This window comes from Eurypyga helias, unplaced genomic scaffold (genome assembly GCF_000690775.1).
Source record: "Eurypyga helias isolate BGI_N326 unplaced genomic scaffold, ASM69077v1 scaffold29978, whole genome shotgun sequence".
NCBI classification, from domain to species: Eukaryota; Metazoa; Chordata; class Aves; order Eurypygiformes; family Eurypygidae; genus Eurypyga; species Eurypyga helias.
The window spans coordinates 1,436-17,140 of NW_010268049.1; the positions used below are offsets into that span (position 1 = coordinate 1,436).

General features: G+C 48.7%; 1 protein-coding gene across 1 annotated transcript in view; it reads right to left on the reverse strand.

The window, feature by feature from the left end:
- Nucleotides 1-10,860: 10,860 nt before the first annotated feature.
- Nucleotides 10,861-15,705, reverse strand: part of LOC104514084 (hippocalcin-like protein 1) — a 6,411-nt gene continuing 1,566 nt past the window's right edge. The window contains exons 2-3 of the mRNA XM_010157630.1: nucleotides 14,047-14,152; nucleotides 10,861-12,040 (exon numbers count right to left, since the gene is read on the reverse strand). Coding sequence (XP_010155932.1) covers nucleotides 11,943-12,040; nucleotides 14,047-14,152 — 204 coding nt within the window. The 3' untranslated portion in view covers nucleotides 10,861-11,942. The remainder of the gene's footprint in view (nucleotides 12,041-14,046; nucleotides 14,153-15,705) is intronic.

Sequence of the window (15,705 nt, forward strand, 5' to 3'; positions counted from 1 at the left end):
TGCCCAGGTAACCCTTTTACCCAGCTGAGTAACATCCTAAACCCAAAAGCTCCCCGAAAGCTTATTTGTGGTATAAATTGAGCATTGGGCTGATATTTTCAGATCTCTACCCAAAGTGATCCCAAAATCAAGCTAATTTGGACCTCAAAGTGCATGAATAATTAGAGCTATTTTTTTCTGTGTCCTTTTTTTGGTAGTTAACAATAGGCATTTTAACTAACATTTTTACTGCCCGGTCACCAATATGGAGAAACACTTCTGCAATATTTTGCACCATCTCTGATGATCCTAAATAATTCTGTATCATTAGCAAACATCCTTGTTCCACTGTGTCCATCCATCCTTTGTCAGAACATTTAGGAATGTGCTACCCATTTGTTCCTGCAGAATCCACAGATTCATCAGGCAAGACTTCCATTTATAAAAGCTCATTTTGTCTCTTCCCTAATACGTCACATTTATGCAATGTCAGTACTTTGCTACAGTTTCTACCTATTTTTTCTGGTTCAGACATCAGGCTTACTGGTTTGGAGTTGCTCGGACTACACCCTGGAGTAATTAAAAATACTACTAATAATCTGGTATCCTGTTTGCCAGAGGCTGATCTAAATTCATAAGTTACACTCTCATCTTTCTGCTCTTTGGGTGCACTTGGGTGGGCACCACCTGATCCGAGCAGTTTGTTACTGTTGGTTTTAGCAGGCTGTCAGAAAACCTTTCCTGTGGCATTTCAGGTGCTGACAGCTCCTCAGCCTGGGTCGCTGTCACCCGTGGCTCTGGGGGTACCGCAGTCCAGCTTTTGATTAAGCAAGTGAACTGTTGAAGCTTGGCTTCTCACTGCCATGCTGGTGGCATAAATAGTAAAATATTACTATTCTGAGGTGAAAAAAAATGCTTGCTACTCCAACATATATGTATAAAGGTAAAAACCTGCCTGGGTCAAGTCCATTCACTTCAGCTATTCCTACCTGTATGAAACCTGAAGTGCCTTTGGACACTGGCTTTGTCCAGCCCCAGCTTACCTAGGTCCTTACTGTGTGATTCCTCCTCTCTCCCAGGACATGGCAGGGAATGCCCATGGGCTCTGATTCATTCCCTATCACTGATTAGCCATCCAAAGCATCCAACCAGCCTGGTAAAGCTGCAGTCAATTCCCTGAAGTATCAAAAATCCTCTCGATATCAAAAATCCTGGGGCAGAGCTAGGGAATATGCCTTGGAGCTTGGCTTCCAGAGGCAATCCTACCACTCTAGCCCCTGCAGCTGGGTCCTAACACCTCCAAACATCACTATTTTTTACATTAAAAATTAATTTTTGCGTATTTTCAAGGAAAAGGGCTGTGCCTGGGGAGTAAATCTCACTGCCATTCAATGAGGTGGCTACGTACCAGCACAGGCTCCTATGTCCTTTGGGACTCATTTGCAACTGCCTTTTAATTAAGCACTAAAACCCCTGAGATTTAAAACGTGCTTGGCAATCCCCCCAGAATGCACCCACCTGGCTGTCAGCTTCTGGTGCAGATGAAGGCAGGGAGCCCCGGTAGCCTCTCAGGTACCCCCCAGCACTCAGACTTTTCTGCATTGCTGCCATGGACAACACAGGGATGCGTCACTTCTTATTTGTGCCCTTTTCCTGCATATCCTCACAGCAGAGGAACCAGTCAATCCAAGGTTGGCAGCCCCTTCTCAAAAAACCCTTAGAAATGAAACCAATTTCCTAGAAGCACCTTTCTCTCGTTTAAGGTGCTAATTTGTCCTTATTGCCATAAGGGGTGGAAATGACTGGTAATTGAAGGGTGATTTAAATCACATTACTGAGAAGGGAATCAAATAGCAGTCTTGCTTCAGAAAAAGCTCATAAGACAGAGCTGTGCAGCTGATGGAGGCGAAGACTTTGAAGTCACTCACTCCAGGATAGAGGTGGGAATTGCAGAGGGGAACAAGGCAAACCCCTATGTAGGACATCTAGGTCTATCCTTAGGAAAGGGTTTGTAAGCAGTATAAAGTGAGGGAGCAAGGAACCGTGCTGCCCGTGCCATCAGCTCCATGCTCTGCTGGTGGCACTAGCCAAGAGCAGGACTGTTTCAAGAAAGTCCCCTTGCTTGATGGGTCTAAATCCTACATGTGTGATCACCATCACCTTCCCGGGCTGCACCTCACACTCAGCCTCCCACTGCCCATCCCATCCTTTCCCTCATGCCTGCTCAGCCCTTCCTGCCCCTTGCTCCTCAATGCTGCTGAATGTGGAAAAGGTCCTGGTCAAAGAAAGCTCATGGGAAGACCCAGGGCAAAGAGAGACCATCTGGTGTTATGAGCTGCTGCATGGCACCCGGTATTTCCATACCTTGGCAGCTTTGCCCAAGACAGGACATTCTCCTGCCCCATCCTCACACACATCTCTGGCACAGGCATCTGTGCTGGAGGCACGCTCCTGCTGACTCCTCTCTGCCAGAACCTGCCTGTGCACACTGTCCTCAACCTGTATGGTGGCAATTTGAAAATAAAATCCCAGGATAGGTGCAAACACATGCACACACACAAGCTGACGTGACTCAGCAGCACATTCGGGCGCATGAGCTGCAGCCCCGCTGGTTCCCCATCGACAAGCATGCAGCCACAGCCAGCAAGGCATGGTGTAAACCCAAACTGTACTGTGAACCGGAAGGGTGGCTTGTCCTCTTCTCCTGCTCAAGTCCCTTCTCATCTCCCTGACCAGCATCAGAAACCCTCCCTTCCCACGCTAAACCTGCCTAAGCCTCTAGCACGGAGCAGCCTGAGCCGTTGCTGACCTTGGTTGGTCTCCAAGGCAGAAGAGATGCTGATTCCCAAACTATGCCAACAAAGTAGCTGGGAGCCTGCTAGTTGGTAAGTGCCAAAATTACACCAGCTAATGACAAAATGAGTTAGACATTCAGAGCCAGTGAACCTGCCAGGGCAGCTTCCAGTGCCTGAGGGCACTCGAAGCAGGGGTTATTTGGCGAGGCTGGATGCAGCCAGTGGCCCAGGGAAGATGTAACATCATGGCCAAGCTGCCTTGGCTGTTGTCAGGGCCTGTATGATAGCAGAGTAACCCAGTCTTCAAGGAAGAACTGTCTGGTGGGGAGAATAGCCAACAAGGCACTATGTCTCCTTGAGAGCAGCAGCAGAGCCCCCAAGTCCTCTTGTGTCCGCTGTTGGTCACCTCCTGTGTCCTGGATGGATGGTGACTGACCCCAAGCTCTCTGGGGATGGTGAGGGACTGCTGGGCACTGAGCAAGCAGAGCAAGCCCTTGCACAGAGCTGAACATGTGTCTCTGGAGACCACCTAAGGCAGCGCAGGAGGATGAGCTTGGCAAGGCACACTGTCCTCCTTACACTGATGTTCTCTATGTGACAGCAGTTTTTTTCCACATTGGCAAGCTCACCACCTCCCGCCGGATACTGTGTGCTGAAGAAGATGGGCAGAGACCCCCTAGGAGCCTCCGCCAGTTCACTTGTCCAAGACAGAAGGAATGTCACCACTGGAGACTGCTGTGTGCTGGCCATCCCTGAGGCTCACCGGTGTGTGGAGGTTTGGTCTGGTTATCCCCAGTCACACAGCCATGAGCAGGTGAGATCCCTGCTGCTGCTCAACGGGGAGAACTGAGTCGTGCCAGACCTGCCTGCAGAGTGGTGCCTCTTTGAAACATCATGGTGTCTCTGAGCCTTGAGCCAGTGCCACCAGCTGCTGTGTCTGTGTCCAGCCGATGAATGTCAGCTCTGGTCATACCTAGGAAGCTTAGTGTCCACATGACACTATAACCTCACGATGACGAGGGTCAAGTTTGGCCTTGGTGAGGTATGGAAACACGCATGATTTCACTCCTGGTGACAGCAGCTCTCTGGCCACACCACAGTGGAGGAGGGAGCATCTCATCTGATCAAGTGCATGTGGATCAAAAGAGCTGATCCTTGTACAGAAAAGGTTTCCAGGAGGCATGGCAGTTCATGCCACTCAAAATGACAATCACTGCCTTCTGGATATGTCCGAAATTGCCACATGGTCTACAGGGAACCCACGAGCAGATCTTCATCCTGTCAAGATGTGTGGTGTCACCACTGCCTCCTGCCTGCCGGCAGGTTCAGCTCTGAGGAGGCTTGCCGAGATCTGTGGCACAGCCAAACCACACAGGCACAGGCTGGGGGGTTGAATTACCATCAATTGGTGCTGGCTCAAGCGTGAACAGGAAGTTTAAAAACACAGACAAAGTGAGAGGACTGAAACGTGTAGCTGGGTGGAAGCAGCGTCCGAAGGTGGCTGGCACAGAAGGAACTAAAACTAGAAAACCGATGGTGGAAGCGCAAAGAGCAGCATGAACCTTGCTGGCTGGTGGAGGGATGCTGTAACATCAGCTTTGAGAATCACCCACCAGGATCTGGAAATCCATTATAATTGTCCTTCACAGTCCCCTTTGTCGCTTCCCCTGTGTTCTGGATGGTGTCAAAACCCCCTAAAACACAGGGGAGCGGAAAACACCATTGCCCCAAGAGTAACTTTGCCAGATGACTGCTACAATGGAGCAGAGAAATAGAGAAATAGGGGTCTTTGAGCCCCTCTGTTCTTCCTCGCTGGACCATCCCATGGTCACACCCTCCTCTTGGCGGGGACTTCTTGGCCCGTTCAAGCATCCTGCCCAGCGTGGGTGCTGTGAACTGCGCAGAGAAGGCGAACGGGGAGGGGGTGTGCTGTGAAGTCAGCCAAAATGGAAAGTGAGGTTTTTCTTCAAGCAAGTTGTTTGGTTTTCAGAGACAAAAAATTAAAACTCCTGGCTCCTTTTTGGGTGTTGCCGTAGCAACTGAGGTGTCCCTGGCCTCTGCTGCCTGGAGAGCATCACCTGGGCACCATGCAGTGGGTACAGGAGTGGCCAGGTGGACAGCCAACTTCTCCCCTATGGGAAAGCATCACACTCGAGTGGAAAAAAACAGATAAAACCCTTTTTTCTTGATTTTTTCCCCCCTATTTTCCAGCAGCAGTGCTATTAGTTATGTGGACAGCCAACTTCTCCCTTATGGGAAAGCATCACACTCAAGTGGAAAAAAACAGATAAAACACTTTTTTCTTGATTTTTTTCCCCCCTGTTTTCCAGCAGCAGTGCTATTAGTTATCAAAGGGCTGAGGAGACTTGGGGCTGGCAAGCTGCATTACATGAGCAGTCTTCCAGGCTTCACTGGTGTGGCCCGTGATGTCTTGGTCCCAAAAGACATTGGGGTCCCGGCAGGAGAGCTGGAGCCCCGTATGGGCCTGCTCGGGGAGTCCCGCTGCACAGCTGGGGCCCAGGGGGCACAGCAGACTGGTGGCAACACGCCCCATGGGTGGCTGATACCACTGGCAGCTCTGTGAGAAGTGGCTCTGAATCTCTTGCCAAGTGGCTCAGAAGGGTTCTACAGCTGGGTTTAAGCTGGCTTAAGCCACTCCTGCTTAAAAATTAAATACTTTTTTCTTATATAGGGTTACCTTCAGCTCACAGGGCTCCCCAGGCTATGGAGCTTGTTTCCCTGCAGACCCTGTTTCCCCAGCATGGCCAGGGTGCCTGGCAGCGGCAACTTGCTGATGCCCGTGGGGTGGAGGATGGTGTGGTGTGGGGTGAGTCCTGGCACCCGCAGCCCATTTCTAGACCACCGGCACTGTCCCTGGTGTGTGTGCAGCCCTGGTCCCTGGTGTCAGCATATGCACGCGGTGCCGCTTGCCGTGTCCTTCAGCAGGCATCAAACCTGCTCGCTGCCAGCCTCCCAATCATTAATAATTCAGAAGGAAAGCAGCAGAGGAATAACCACGGCTGTGCAACACTAACATCTAAATTACCTGAGTTAATTTTATTTTCTCCAAGGAAGACGTGTGCAGTGTTTGTGTTTTGTTCTTGGTTATTAATGGCATCTTAAGGCACAGTTGTTGCATTCATCTTTCCCCAAGGAACCAGCTGCCAGCGTTGCGCCTGCTGCCCACAGCATCCGCTCAGCAGTGGAATCAATGATTTGGCCTCAAAAGTGGCCAGGGAAGTATTGAGAAAAGAATAAAGAGGGAAATGATACAAGTTCTGCAGCAACCCAGCTCTCCTGCAGCTGGGTCTGGCAGGAGGAAGGTCTCTTCTCCCAACACTGCTCTGCCACTGCACCATTGCAATAAGGGTGGTCCCGCACGGCATCCCCATGGGACAGGAGGCTTCCGAGAGGATGGTGCTGTCCAGCTCTGCCCTGTGGTGCTTAGCCCATGGCCTTTCCCCTGGCTGCTCCCAAATTGCTTTTAACACAAACACATCTTGCCCCTGGAGAAACAGCCTCAGCGGAAGATGAATCCTGGCATTAGGCATGGGATTGTCTGTACCATTTCTAAGAGGGGATGGGTAAATATCCTAATTAGATGAGTAGGCTGGCACTCTCCTCCGAGTCTGGGCACCTCAGCGCTTCTCCAAACCCCTGGATTTCTCTTACTGGATTCTTGCCTGACTATATTCACATGTTCAGTTTAAGCCCTGGGTGAGGAGGGCCCCAGCCCTGCCCCATAGACCCCACCACTGGTTCCCATGGCCACAGCAAGCGTGGGCTGTCCCTGCAGGCACCACCATGGTGAAGATCCAGAAGGAAAGTCCTCAAAAGCAATGCAGGGTGCCACAGAGGTGAAAAGGAGCAAACCCTGGGAGGCTGCCTGCCACATACCTCCCTTGGACTTCGCGACCACTGAGGTGTGCTCAGCACAGTGCGGCTACAATCCCAACCCCACACGGGAGGAAAGGGGTGCTGCTTCTTGCATGTACCCATGCTGGAGAAACCAGCTATACATGGCAGTTTGCATTTTTCTCCTGTGCAAACAAGCCAAACAACGCATTAGAAGTGCTTTAATACATGGAAGAAACACATGGCTGTTCTTGTCAGTGAGGAGCAGAACTGCACACAGCCAGGACTTTAGACACATAGAATGATAGAATCTTTTAGGTTGGAAAGAACCTTAAAGATTATTGAGTCCAACTGTAAACCTAACACTGCTAAGTCTCATTAAACCATGTTCCCAAGTGCCACATTTATGTGTCTTTTACCAGGGATAGTGACTCCACCACCTCCCTGGGCAGCCTGTTTCAGTGTCTGACAACCCTTTCAGTGAAGAAATTTTTCCTAATACCCAATCTAAACCTCCCCTGGCATGACTTGAAGCCACTTTCTCTCACCTTATTGCTTGTTAATTGGGAGAAGAGACCAACACCCTCCTCACTACATCATCTTTTCAGACAGTTGTAGAGAACAGTAAGGTCTCCTCTCAGCCTCCTTTGGTGGAGAAAGCCTGGATTCAACCCTGGCTAAATCTGCACCCACACTGGACTTCTTGGGATATTACTTTTTTCACTTTGAACCTGCCAAGGTACCAAGCTAAACAGTGCAGGGAAGGTAACAGTGCTGGAACAGGGGCCCAGGAGCTCAGCTGCGAGCTGACAGTGTCCAGAGGTTTAGTGATGCAGGTCCCAACTCCAAGAACCAGGCAGAGAAGACACCAAAGATGTGCCCACAGCTTCAGCCCTACAGTCAGGGAGGGTTCTGGGGAGCTGAGGATGATCACCAAACACCCAGGTGTGGGAACGTGTGTGGAGAGGAGTGAGGAGTGGACCTTGCTTGTCACCTGCAGGTGCGAGACGATTCCCTGTAGTGATAGCCCAGCCAGTAAAGATTTTACTTGGGATACTATTCCTCCATCAGGAAGAGTCAGCCCACTGTCAGCCTCTTAACCCACCCAACCGGTGGTCTTGGACTCTGAAGACACCAGGCAGCCGCTGCAACAGCTCTTCGCCTCCTTCTGGACAGTGGTCCGTGTGCAGGCACACAGGTCCTGGCAATGCAGACACATCCTCAAAGCTTCTACACAGTGAGATGCTCTACTCTCCTTTATCCCTCCTGTTTCCCTCTTTTCCAATGAAACTTCTCCCCTCCCAAAAGAGATAACGACAATTATCAGGTTCATCAACAATATATCTGCCATCACGCAGCACTGGGATCTCAAAATGTCACGGTGCCCACTGGACCATTAAAGTCGATGGCTGTTCCTAACCTTTAAATATGAATAGAGTGTGCCCTGCATAATGGATCCGGGACTATCCATGGAGACCATCTGCCCCGTGGCTGCAGAAATGCTCATGCTGTTCTTTGTAGGAGTTTATTACTCAGAGGGTAATGCTAACAATATGTTGCAAAGGGCCTTATTTAAAAACAAAGGGCCAGTGCAAACCTGGTGACAGAGGAACACAAGACTGAATCCAAGCACCTCTGCTACCCAGGCTGCAGCCAGACAGGCACTAACTTAATTGGAAAGGCAATGACATAATTCTGAATTAGCTTAATGGGACCTGCAATTCCTACAGAAAAGCCTGAATTTATGTAGTAATTAGCCAGAGCTTTCAGAGTGCTAGCTATCTCCGTGGCGAGAAAATAATTATGCAGCTTATTAAAGCGAGGCAAAAATGGACCCACTGATTTTTTTTGTGCTAAACTCCACTTTTCTAAGTTAGACTCTCTTTTTGATTAAACATACAATTCATCAAAACACTAAAGTCACTTAGCACGTTTTCGATTAATCAGTTGGACATCGTTTTGCAAGTGATTATCCCCTCTACATACTGGTCCCTCCCCGAAAGACACCCCAGAGCCTGATGAGCAGTAAAGATCTCGCAGCTTGTCACAGATTTCTCCAGGCTTCCTCCTCGGTTTTGAACTCTGCCTCGATCAACTCCCAAACAACCCATCCTTGGAGGACAAGACTGCAAACTGCTCTCCCCTCCGAGTCCTCATTACCAGCCAGGAAGCAGACGCATCCCAGAGGAGCTCTTCAAAGCACAGCCAAGATGTTCAAAGTTACCCAGGGACCGTGGATACACAACTTCAGCCTCTGAAGCAGGTCTGATTTTCTTAAGAGAGCTGCTTGCCAGCAGGAGATAAAGCTCTTTCCAGTACTTAGCTGGCCTGTAATCAAAAGGTTCCCTCTATCAGAAGCCACCTGTGAAAAGCTCAGCCTGGTCAAGGTTCAGAGCATCTCCCTCGCCTCCCAGGGATACCGTGTGTGACCACCTTTCCTGGGCATCCTCGTCGCTTGCTTTCCAAAAGGCAATCTGGGAGTGCCTTGCTCACACACCCTGTGCCAGCCCCGGTCCTAAATGGAGAAAACTCACCCTGCCCTGAGAAGAAGAAACTCCCCAAAAGCTGTGGGGGACAGCCTAAAAAAAAATCAAACCTGGGACTGGTTTTAAGAGGCAAAGATGGAAGAAATTGGGCTGGGGGAAGCAGGACATAGTCCCAGTGTCTGCATGGGGCTGCTCAGGGGCTTGTCAGCCTGCGGCAGGTAGCAAACTCCATCGTGGATACCCTGGCACATTTCAGAGCAAAAATCATAAAGTCAAAGAAATGGGAATTTTTTGAACACTGAAATTCAGACTTTCATTTTGTTTCTGCAAAAACAAAGTCAAAATGAGCTCTTGTAAGGAGATTTTTTTTCCTTTTCAAATGAGAAGAGTTTGGGCTTTATCAAACAGCTACTTAAACTTGCTGTTCACTCAGACAGAAGTGGAAACCAGAAGAGATGTCAGGAAAAGGTGGAAAAAGGTGACAAAAGTCCCACTTAGGAGAGCAGGTGAATGAGGACAGAAGAACTGCTGCACTTATGAATGCTACAGCAAAACAGTTTTTCACATCCTTGGTTGCAAAGAAAAGGATGTTGTGCCATGCTTGATGAAAAATAGTCCGACTCATTTTAAGGTTGCACAAACAAGATTCAGATGCTGCCATCCCTCTCAGAGGCGCCATCCTGCGACAGGGTGAGAGATGCTTTTGCATGTTCTCCTGAGAGCAGAGATGCTAAAGCCCACAGCGGCCGATTCGCATCTGAACAACAGCTACCCAGCCCGTGCAAGAAGAACCATCAAAGAACATCTGCAGCATCTTCAACACCACAGCATCTTCTGGCAGACAAACAGGCAGCAGGAACACAGAAGACAGACTATAAGCAACCCTGGAATTCTATATTTTTCCCAATACTTGGCTGGGCTCACCCAGGGAAAGCAGGCAGGCTTCTGACTAACTCTCCTTTCAGGGTTACGCTCATCAGCAGGGTGCGCTGGTTGAAAGGACTGCTGGTTTAATAGCTCAAATTTGAATTTCTAGGAAAAAAACCGAACGCGCTTTTCTGCTTGGCAGCATGGACACAAGCCTGTATTGTCGACCGAGTCTGACCTAACAACGCATTTCCATTTGGATATTGCAACCACCTCTCTCCTTTTTTCAGTGTTAAAGTATTAACACCTAACCACTGCTAGGTCACTCTGCAGAGCCAAAATCCCTTAATTACATGCTTAACATTAACCTCAGGCCAAATCATTTGTCGATGCTTCATTTTGCAGAGAGAACAGGCTTAAGCAGCTACCTACAGACTCTGTGAACGTGGGGGAAACTGCTTTCCATGCCACTGATGCCAGGTGTGCTCTAACAGCACGTACCTGGTACCTGACAGGAACAAGATACTTTTATTTTTCAAATTCATGGTCACAACAGCCCAGGCAGCAGGGCCAGCAGCTTTCCCTTTGGTTCCTTGAGAGGCCCTCCATCCAGCAGAAACCAAGCTGTCACCTTCCTGTGGTCTTCACCAAAGAATTGCCTTGACCCAGGACCCAGCCGGGATGGAGCAGGATCCCACAGGCACTAACACCACTGCGGTAACTCAGCCGCAACAGCGGGCTCCCAAAAAATACTACGTATTGACAAGGCAACGCGTCTCGGACAAGACAGGGGCACGTCAGGCAGGGAGCCACGTTCCTCCTTCCCCCAAGTACGCGATGCTCGGAACTTGTTGCGTAGGTTAGACCAAGACAGGCAGTGACAAGAAAAGTAGTCTTTTATTTCAATTAATATTTCTTGGCATTAGGCAGATATTAAATAACACTGGAATGCACAAGACTATTAACATATCGACAGCAAAAGGGAGGAGGTGTAGCCAAGTCGAGAACAGCAGTGCGAGTCACGTCACCTCGGGGCACTCAAAAGCCATTTAACGCAGCAACCACCAGAAAGTAGGACTCCACTGAGAAATACAAAATGAGGATGAACTCCTTTCGGGTCTTTTGTTAATACAGTAACGTTGGAACGACTGACAGTAAAAATGAACAAATATTTGCATTCAGGAATAAAACAGAGTGAAATATCCACAAACCGCTAGTCATGCATGTCTTTTGGAACAGCAATTTGCTAATGCATAAATATCACAAAAAAACAATCTCTAAGATTTGAGTAATCACAGACGACTAGAAGAAACAAAGCTCGAGTTCTATTTTATGCCTTAAATAGATGACCTAAATATTTAAAATTTTACTTCACCATATATATATAATTTATATATATATTAAAAGAAAGTAAAGACCATTAGATAAGTGCAAGCAATTTTCCTCAAAAAGAAAATTGGAACCATGCCCAGGAAAGCTGGTTTTTTTTTTTTTTTTTTTTGAACTTTGCGCTCCATTCAGTCCACTTTTTTTTACATAGTAATTTCTGAAGCAAAATAAATTACCTACCATCTGCCATGTCAGGTAAAAGTCCTACCTAGCATCTTCTTGGGAACTACTAGCACGTCACCTTTCTTACGGACTAAGTGAAGTGGTTATCTCACCAGCGATCTGAACTCTTCTGTAGCCCCGTGTAAACATCCCTTTCAATTAACGTTTCAAATGCGGAGAGTGAAATCGTAACACTACGGGGGAAGCAGGAACGGAGCTGCCGAAGGAGAGCCGCACTGGTGTTAGTGAGGGGAGCGAGGGCCGGTTCGCTCGGACACGCACACGCACGCACAATCTGGCAATGGGATCTTATCCGCAAAGTGTGGAGGGATGGTTGAGAAGGCATCCGTTTGCGAGCAAAGCTTGAAGGACACAAGCCGAGATTCTCTGCGCACACTGTCCGCTTTAATCAGAATTGGCTCGCGCTACTGGGGTCGCACTGTAACAACCGCACGATGGAGGGATCGCTCTTGGCACCTTTGATGAACTCTTCCAGCGACAGTTTACCTGGGAGGGAGGAAAACCAAAATGGAAATAATAATAATAAAGTCAGTTGCTGCTGCTGCTGTTGCTCTATCTTGAAAAATCCCCTCCTTGGAAGCAACATATGTATGTTTAATCTATCACAAAGGCATTGAGGGGAATTTAGTGCAATGCACAGCAGCCAAATCCTACTCAAGCCCTTAAGCCCAGATACACTTTTCTTCTGCAAAACAATCTAGCATAATAATTGTTATTTTTTATTTAAAAAGACAGTACCAAATATAAAAGCAACTGCTCTAATATCATTCGACAGCGTTTTGCACAGAACCAGGCTATACAAATTACATGAGACATGAACGCAAGACAGGGTACCTGAACACATGCACGCTTTGAAAATTATGCCTGTATTACTATGACATTTTAAACAGAAATATCCCAAATGTCTTTACTTTGTACCCTCGTGGTTTGTTGTGACGTGTAGGGCTGAGCAGCGACAGCTTCTCCTGCACCTACAAGCCACTGCGGGGTGTACAGGAACGAGACACGTGTCATTAGCAGTGAGAAAAGCCACCAGAAAAGCTCCTGGGCGTTTCTGGTTTATCCACCTTCAGTTTAAGCCAGAGGCAGCGACTTGGACAGACCCCGTAACGGTCTGTGGGTCTGAAAAGGTGATCCCTGGAGAAACAACCACCCTGGCATGCCCTGGCTGCAACAGTCCCGTGGCACGACACGGCACAGAGGAAAGGTCCCATCTGGTCTCCCAGACCTCATCCTGGAGCCACCAAGAGCACACACGCTTCCCCGTGCACAGACTTTACTGTCCGGCACCGTATCGCTTGCAGGGCTGGTATTTTACTGGGAAGAGGATGACTTTATTTCAGCAACGAAGGGCAACAGATGGAGGATGTACATAGCAGGTTTTGTGGCCACTGCTCTGCGTGTGCTACCGCTTTCCACAGAACAAAAATACTCCAATCATGTTGTTTTAGGGCCCTCTGCTCATGAAGTCAGAGGATGAAGTGCTAGTCTTGCTGAAGTTTAAGGCAAAATACTTCAGGATTTCAGCAAGGCCAGGAGTTTACCCTGGGGCCTACGTCAACAGATACCAAAGCACAGCCATAACTTTTTCTTAAATTAAAACCTCTCTATACATAAGATCATATTTTTCCACATCTCCGTATCTCAGCACTAGAACAAAATCTTTGCTCCTGTCTGAGCACATCGGCTCCTGATTACAACACGGGCAGCTTCCACCTCGGCTGCTGCTGGCGTAATTCCCAGGGAAAGCTCCACCTCGACTGGGATGAGAGGAAACATGGTGGCAGGCTGATGGGCAGAGGAAATTGCTCAATTTTCCCTGTGTTTTCTGAGCCTAGGGAAATGAGCTAGCTCAGGTGGAGGGGTCGTGACGGGTACGCTGTCAGATAATTTATCAAGTGGCTCCGTAATTGGCTCAGGAGCTGTTACATCCCCCCGACGAGCACACTGCAACAGAGTAAGTGCTGCAAGACCGCGTGTGACCTTGCATAAACATACACCTGCCATAAACATCCACAGAACGTAAGTAGTGTGGACCACAGGGAATTTTTGCTTTCAGGTACCCAGCCACATCCCCAACCCCCATTACTGATGAGAAGCCCAGGACTGCCACCCTGTCAAGGGCAACAAAAGCAAAACCTTGTTGTGCCTAGTTCACGCTGCACCTAGAGAAAACAACCCAAAGACACTGGACTCGGGGGAGTTTCAGAAGAACCTTTGCAGAAGGCAATTTACCTGCAAAATGTTGGGGAAGGACTGTTGCCCTCCAATCCCTTTGTCCCCCCAAGCAGGAAAAGTCTCTCACCCGCCACCCACTTACCCTATTTTTTATGGACCAGAGATGCTCATCAAGGCCAGGCAGAGACCAGAGGTGACATCCCTGCCCTCTACGTCCCCCCAGCCCTGCCCATAACATCATCTGTTTCCACTAACGCTGGGCCAGAAAACTTGTATTTCTAGAGCCAATGAAGGGGTGCCGGTGGAGATCCTACCATCGTTGTTTGTGTCCATCTGTCTGAAGATCTTGTCTGTTCGCTTCTCAGGAGTGGATTCATCTTCCGGCATTTTCATTACTGATGAAACCATTTTGTAGATTGCCTGAGTATTAAAAAAAAAAAAGTAAAGAAAAGGAAAAAAATATAGGAAAAACACTACCCAAACAATAAAGCATCAGGACTGAGAAAAAGGAATTTAAACCTGTAGCAATAAAAAAAGCAGCTGACCCTGGCAGGCAGCTGCAGGACTTTATAAACCAAAACAAATAGGAATTTCTGACTGCAGCTTTTTTTATTTTTCTTTCCTGTATTCATTCGCACTTCAAAAGAAGCTCCCGCACTGCTGGGTCAGTTTAACTGAAAGTCAGGGTCTAGGTTAATGTATGAGCAGGACTGGTGTGCAATTCTCTTTTGTGCAACCGGGTTAAGCCATCGCCCCTTCACCTGTCTCTCCACATACACTCAGTTACGTGCACGCATGCTGGGTTATGTGGGGTTATGTTACACTCAGGTACATGTATACGTGTATGCACTGCATGTGAATATGAATATATACGAATAGGCGTTGTTCTTCTTTGTGGATGGGTAAAGAAATGCATTTTCAGACTTAGAAGAATGTGACTGAAGACAAGACCTCTTTAGGACATCTGCAGTTCCAGTCCTCCTCCTAAATTACCCCTGCTCAGCCATGAGCAACAACTGCACGTAATGCATCCAGCCAGTGCCCCTTGCAGTGCACTGGAGACACATCTCCTGACACAGGCCTGTCAGTCTGACCTTGGTGCTGGGGAAGGTTAAGGAGCAGATCCTCTTGAGTGCTATCATGTGGCATGTATAGGACAACAAGGTGCTCAGGCCCAGTCAGCATGGCTTTATGAAAGGCAGCTCCTCCTGCACTAACATGATCTCATTCTGTGACAAGGTGACCTGCTTAGTGGATAAGGAAAGGGCTGTGGATGTTGTCTACCAAGACCGTAGTAAAGCCTTTGACACCATTTCCCACAGCATTCTCCTGGAGAAACTGGCTGCTCATGGCTTGGACAGGTGTACTCTTTGCCGGGTAAAAAAATGGCTGGATGACTAGGCCCAAAAAGTTGTGTTGAATGGAGTTAAATCCAGTGGCCAGTCACAAGTGATGTTCCCCAGGGCACAGTACTGGGACAATTCTCTTAAATATCTTTATCAATGACCTGGACAAGGGGATTGAGTGCACCCTCAGTAAGTTTGCAGACGACACCACATTGTGGGGGAGAGCATTGACCTGCCCAGGGGTAGGAAGGCTCTGCAGAGGGACCGGGACAGGCTGGATCAATGGGCTGAGGCCAACTGTGTGAGGTTCAACGAGGGCAAGTGCCGGCTCCCGCACTTGGGTCACAACAACCCCATGGAATGTTGCAGGCTTGGGGACGATTGGCTGGGAAGTTGCCCGGCTGAAAAAGACCTGGGGGTGTTGGTCGACAGCAGCTGAATATGAGCCAGCAGTGTGCCCAGGTGGCCAAGAAGGCCAGTGGCATCCTGGCCTGCATCAGGAACAGAGTGACCAGCAGGACCAGGGCAGGGATTGTCCCCCTGTACTGGGCACTGGTGAGGCTGCACCTCGAATCCTGTGTTCAGTTTTGGGCCCCTCACTGCAAGAAAGACACTGAGGTGCTGGAG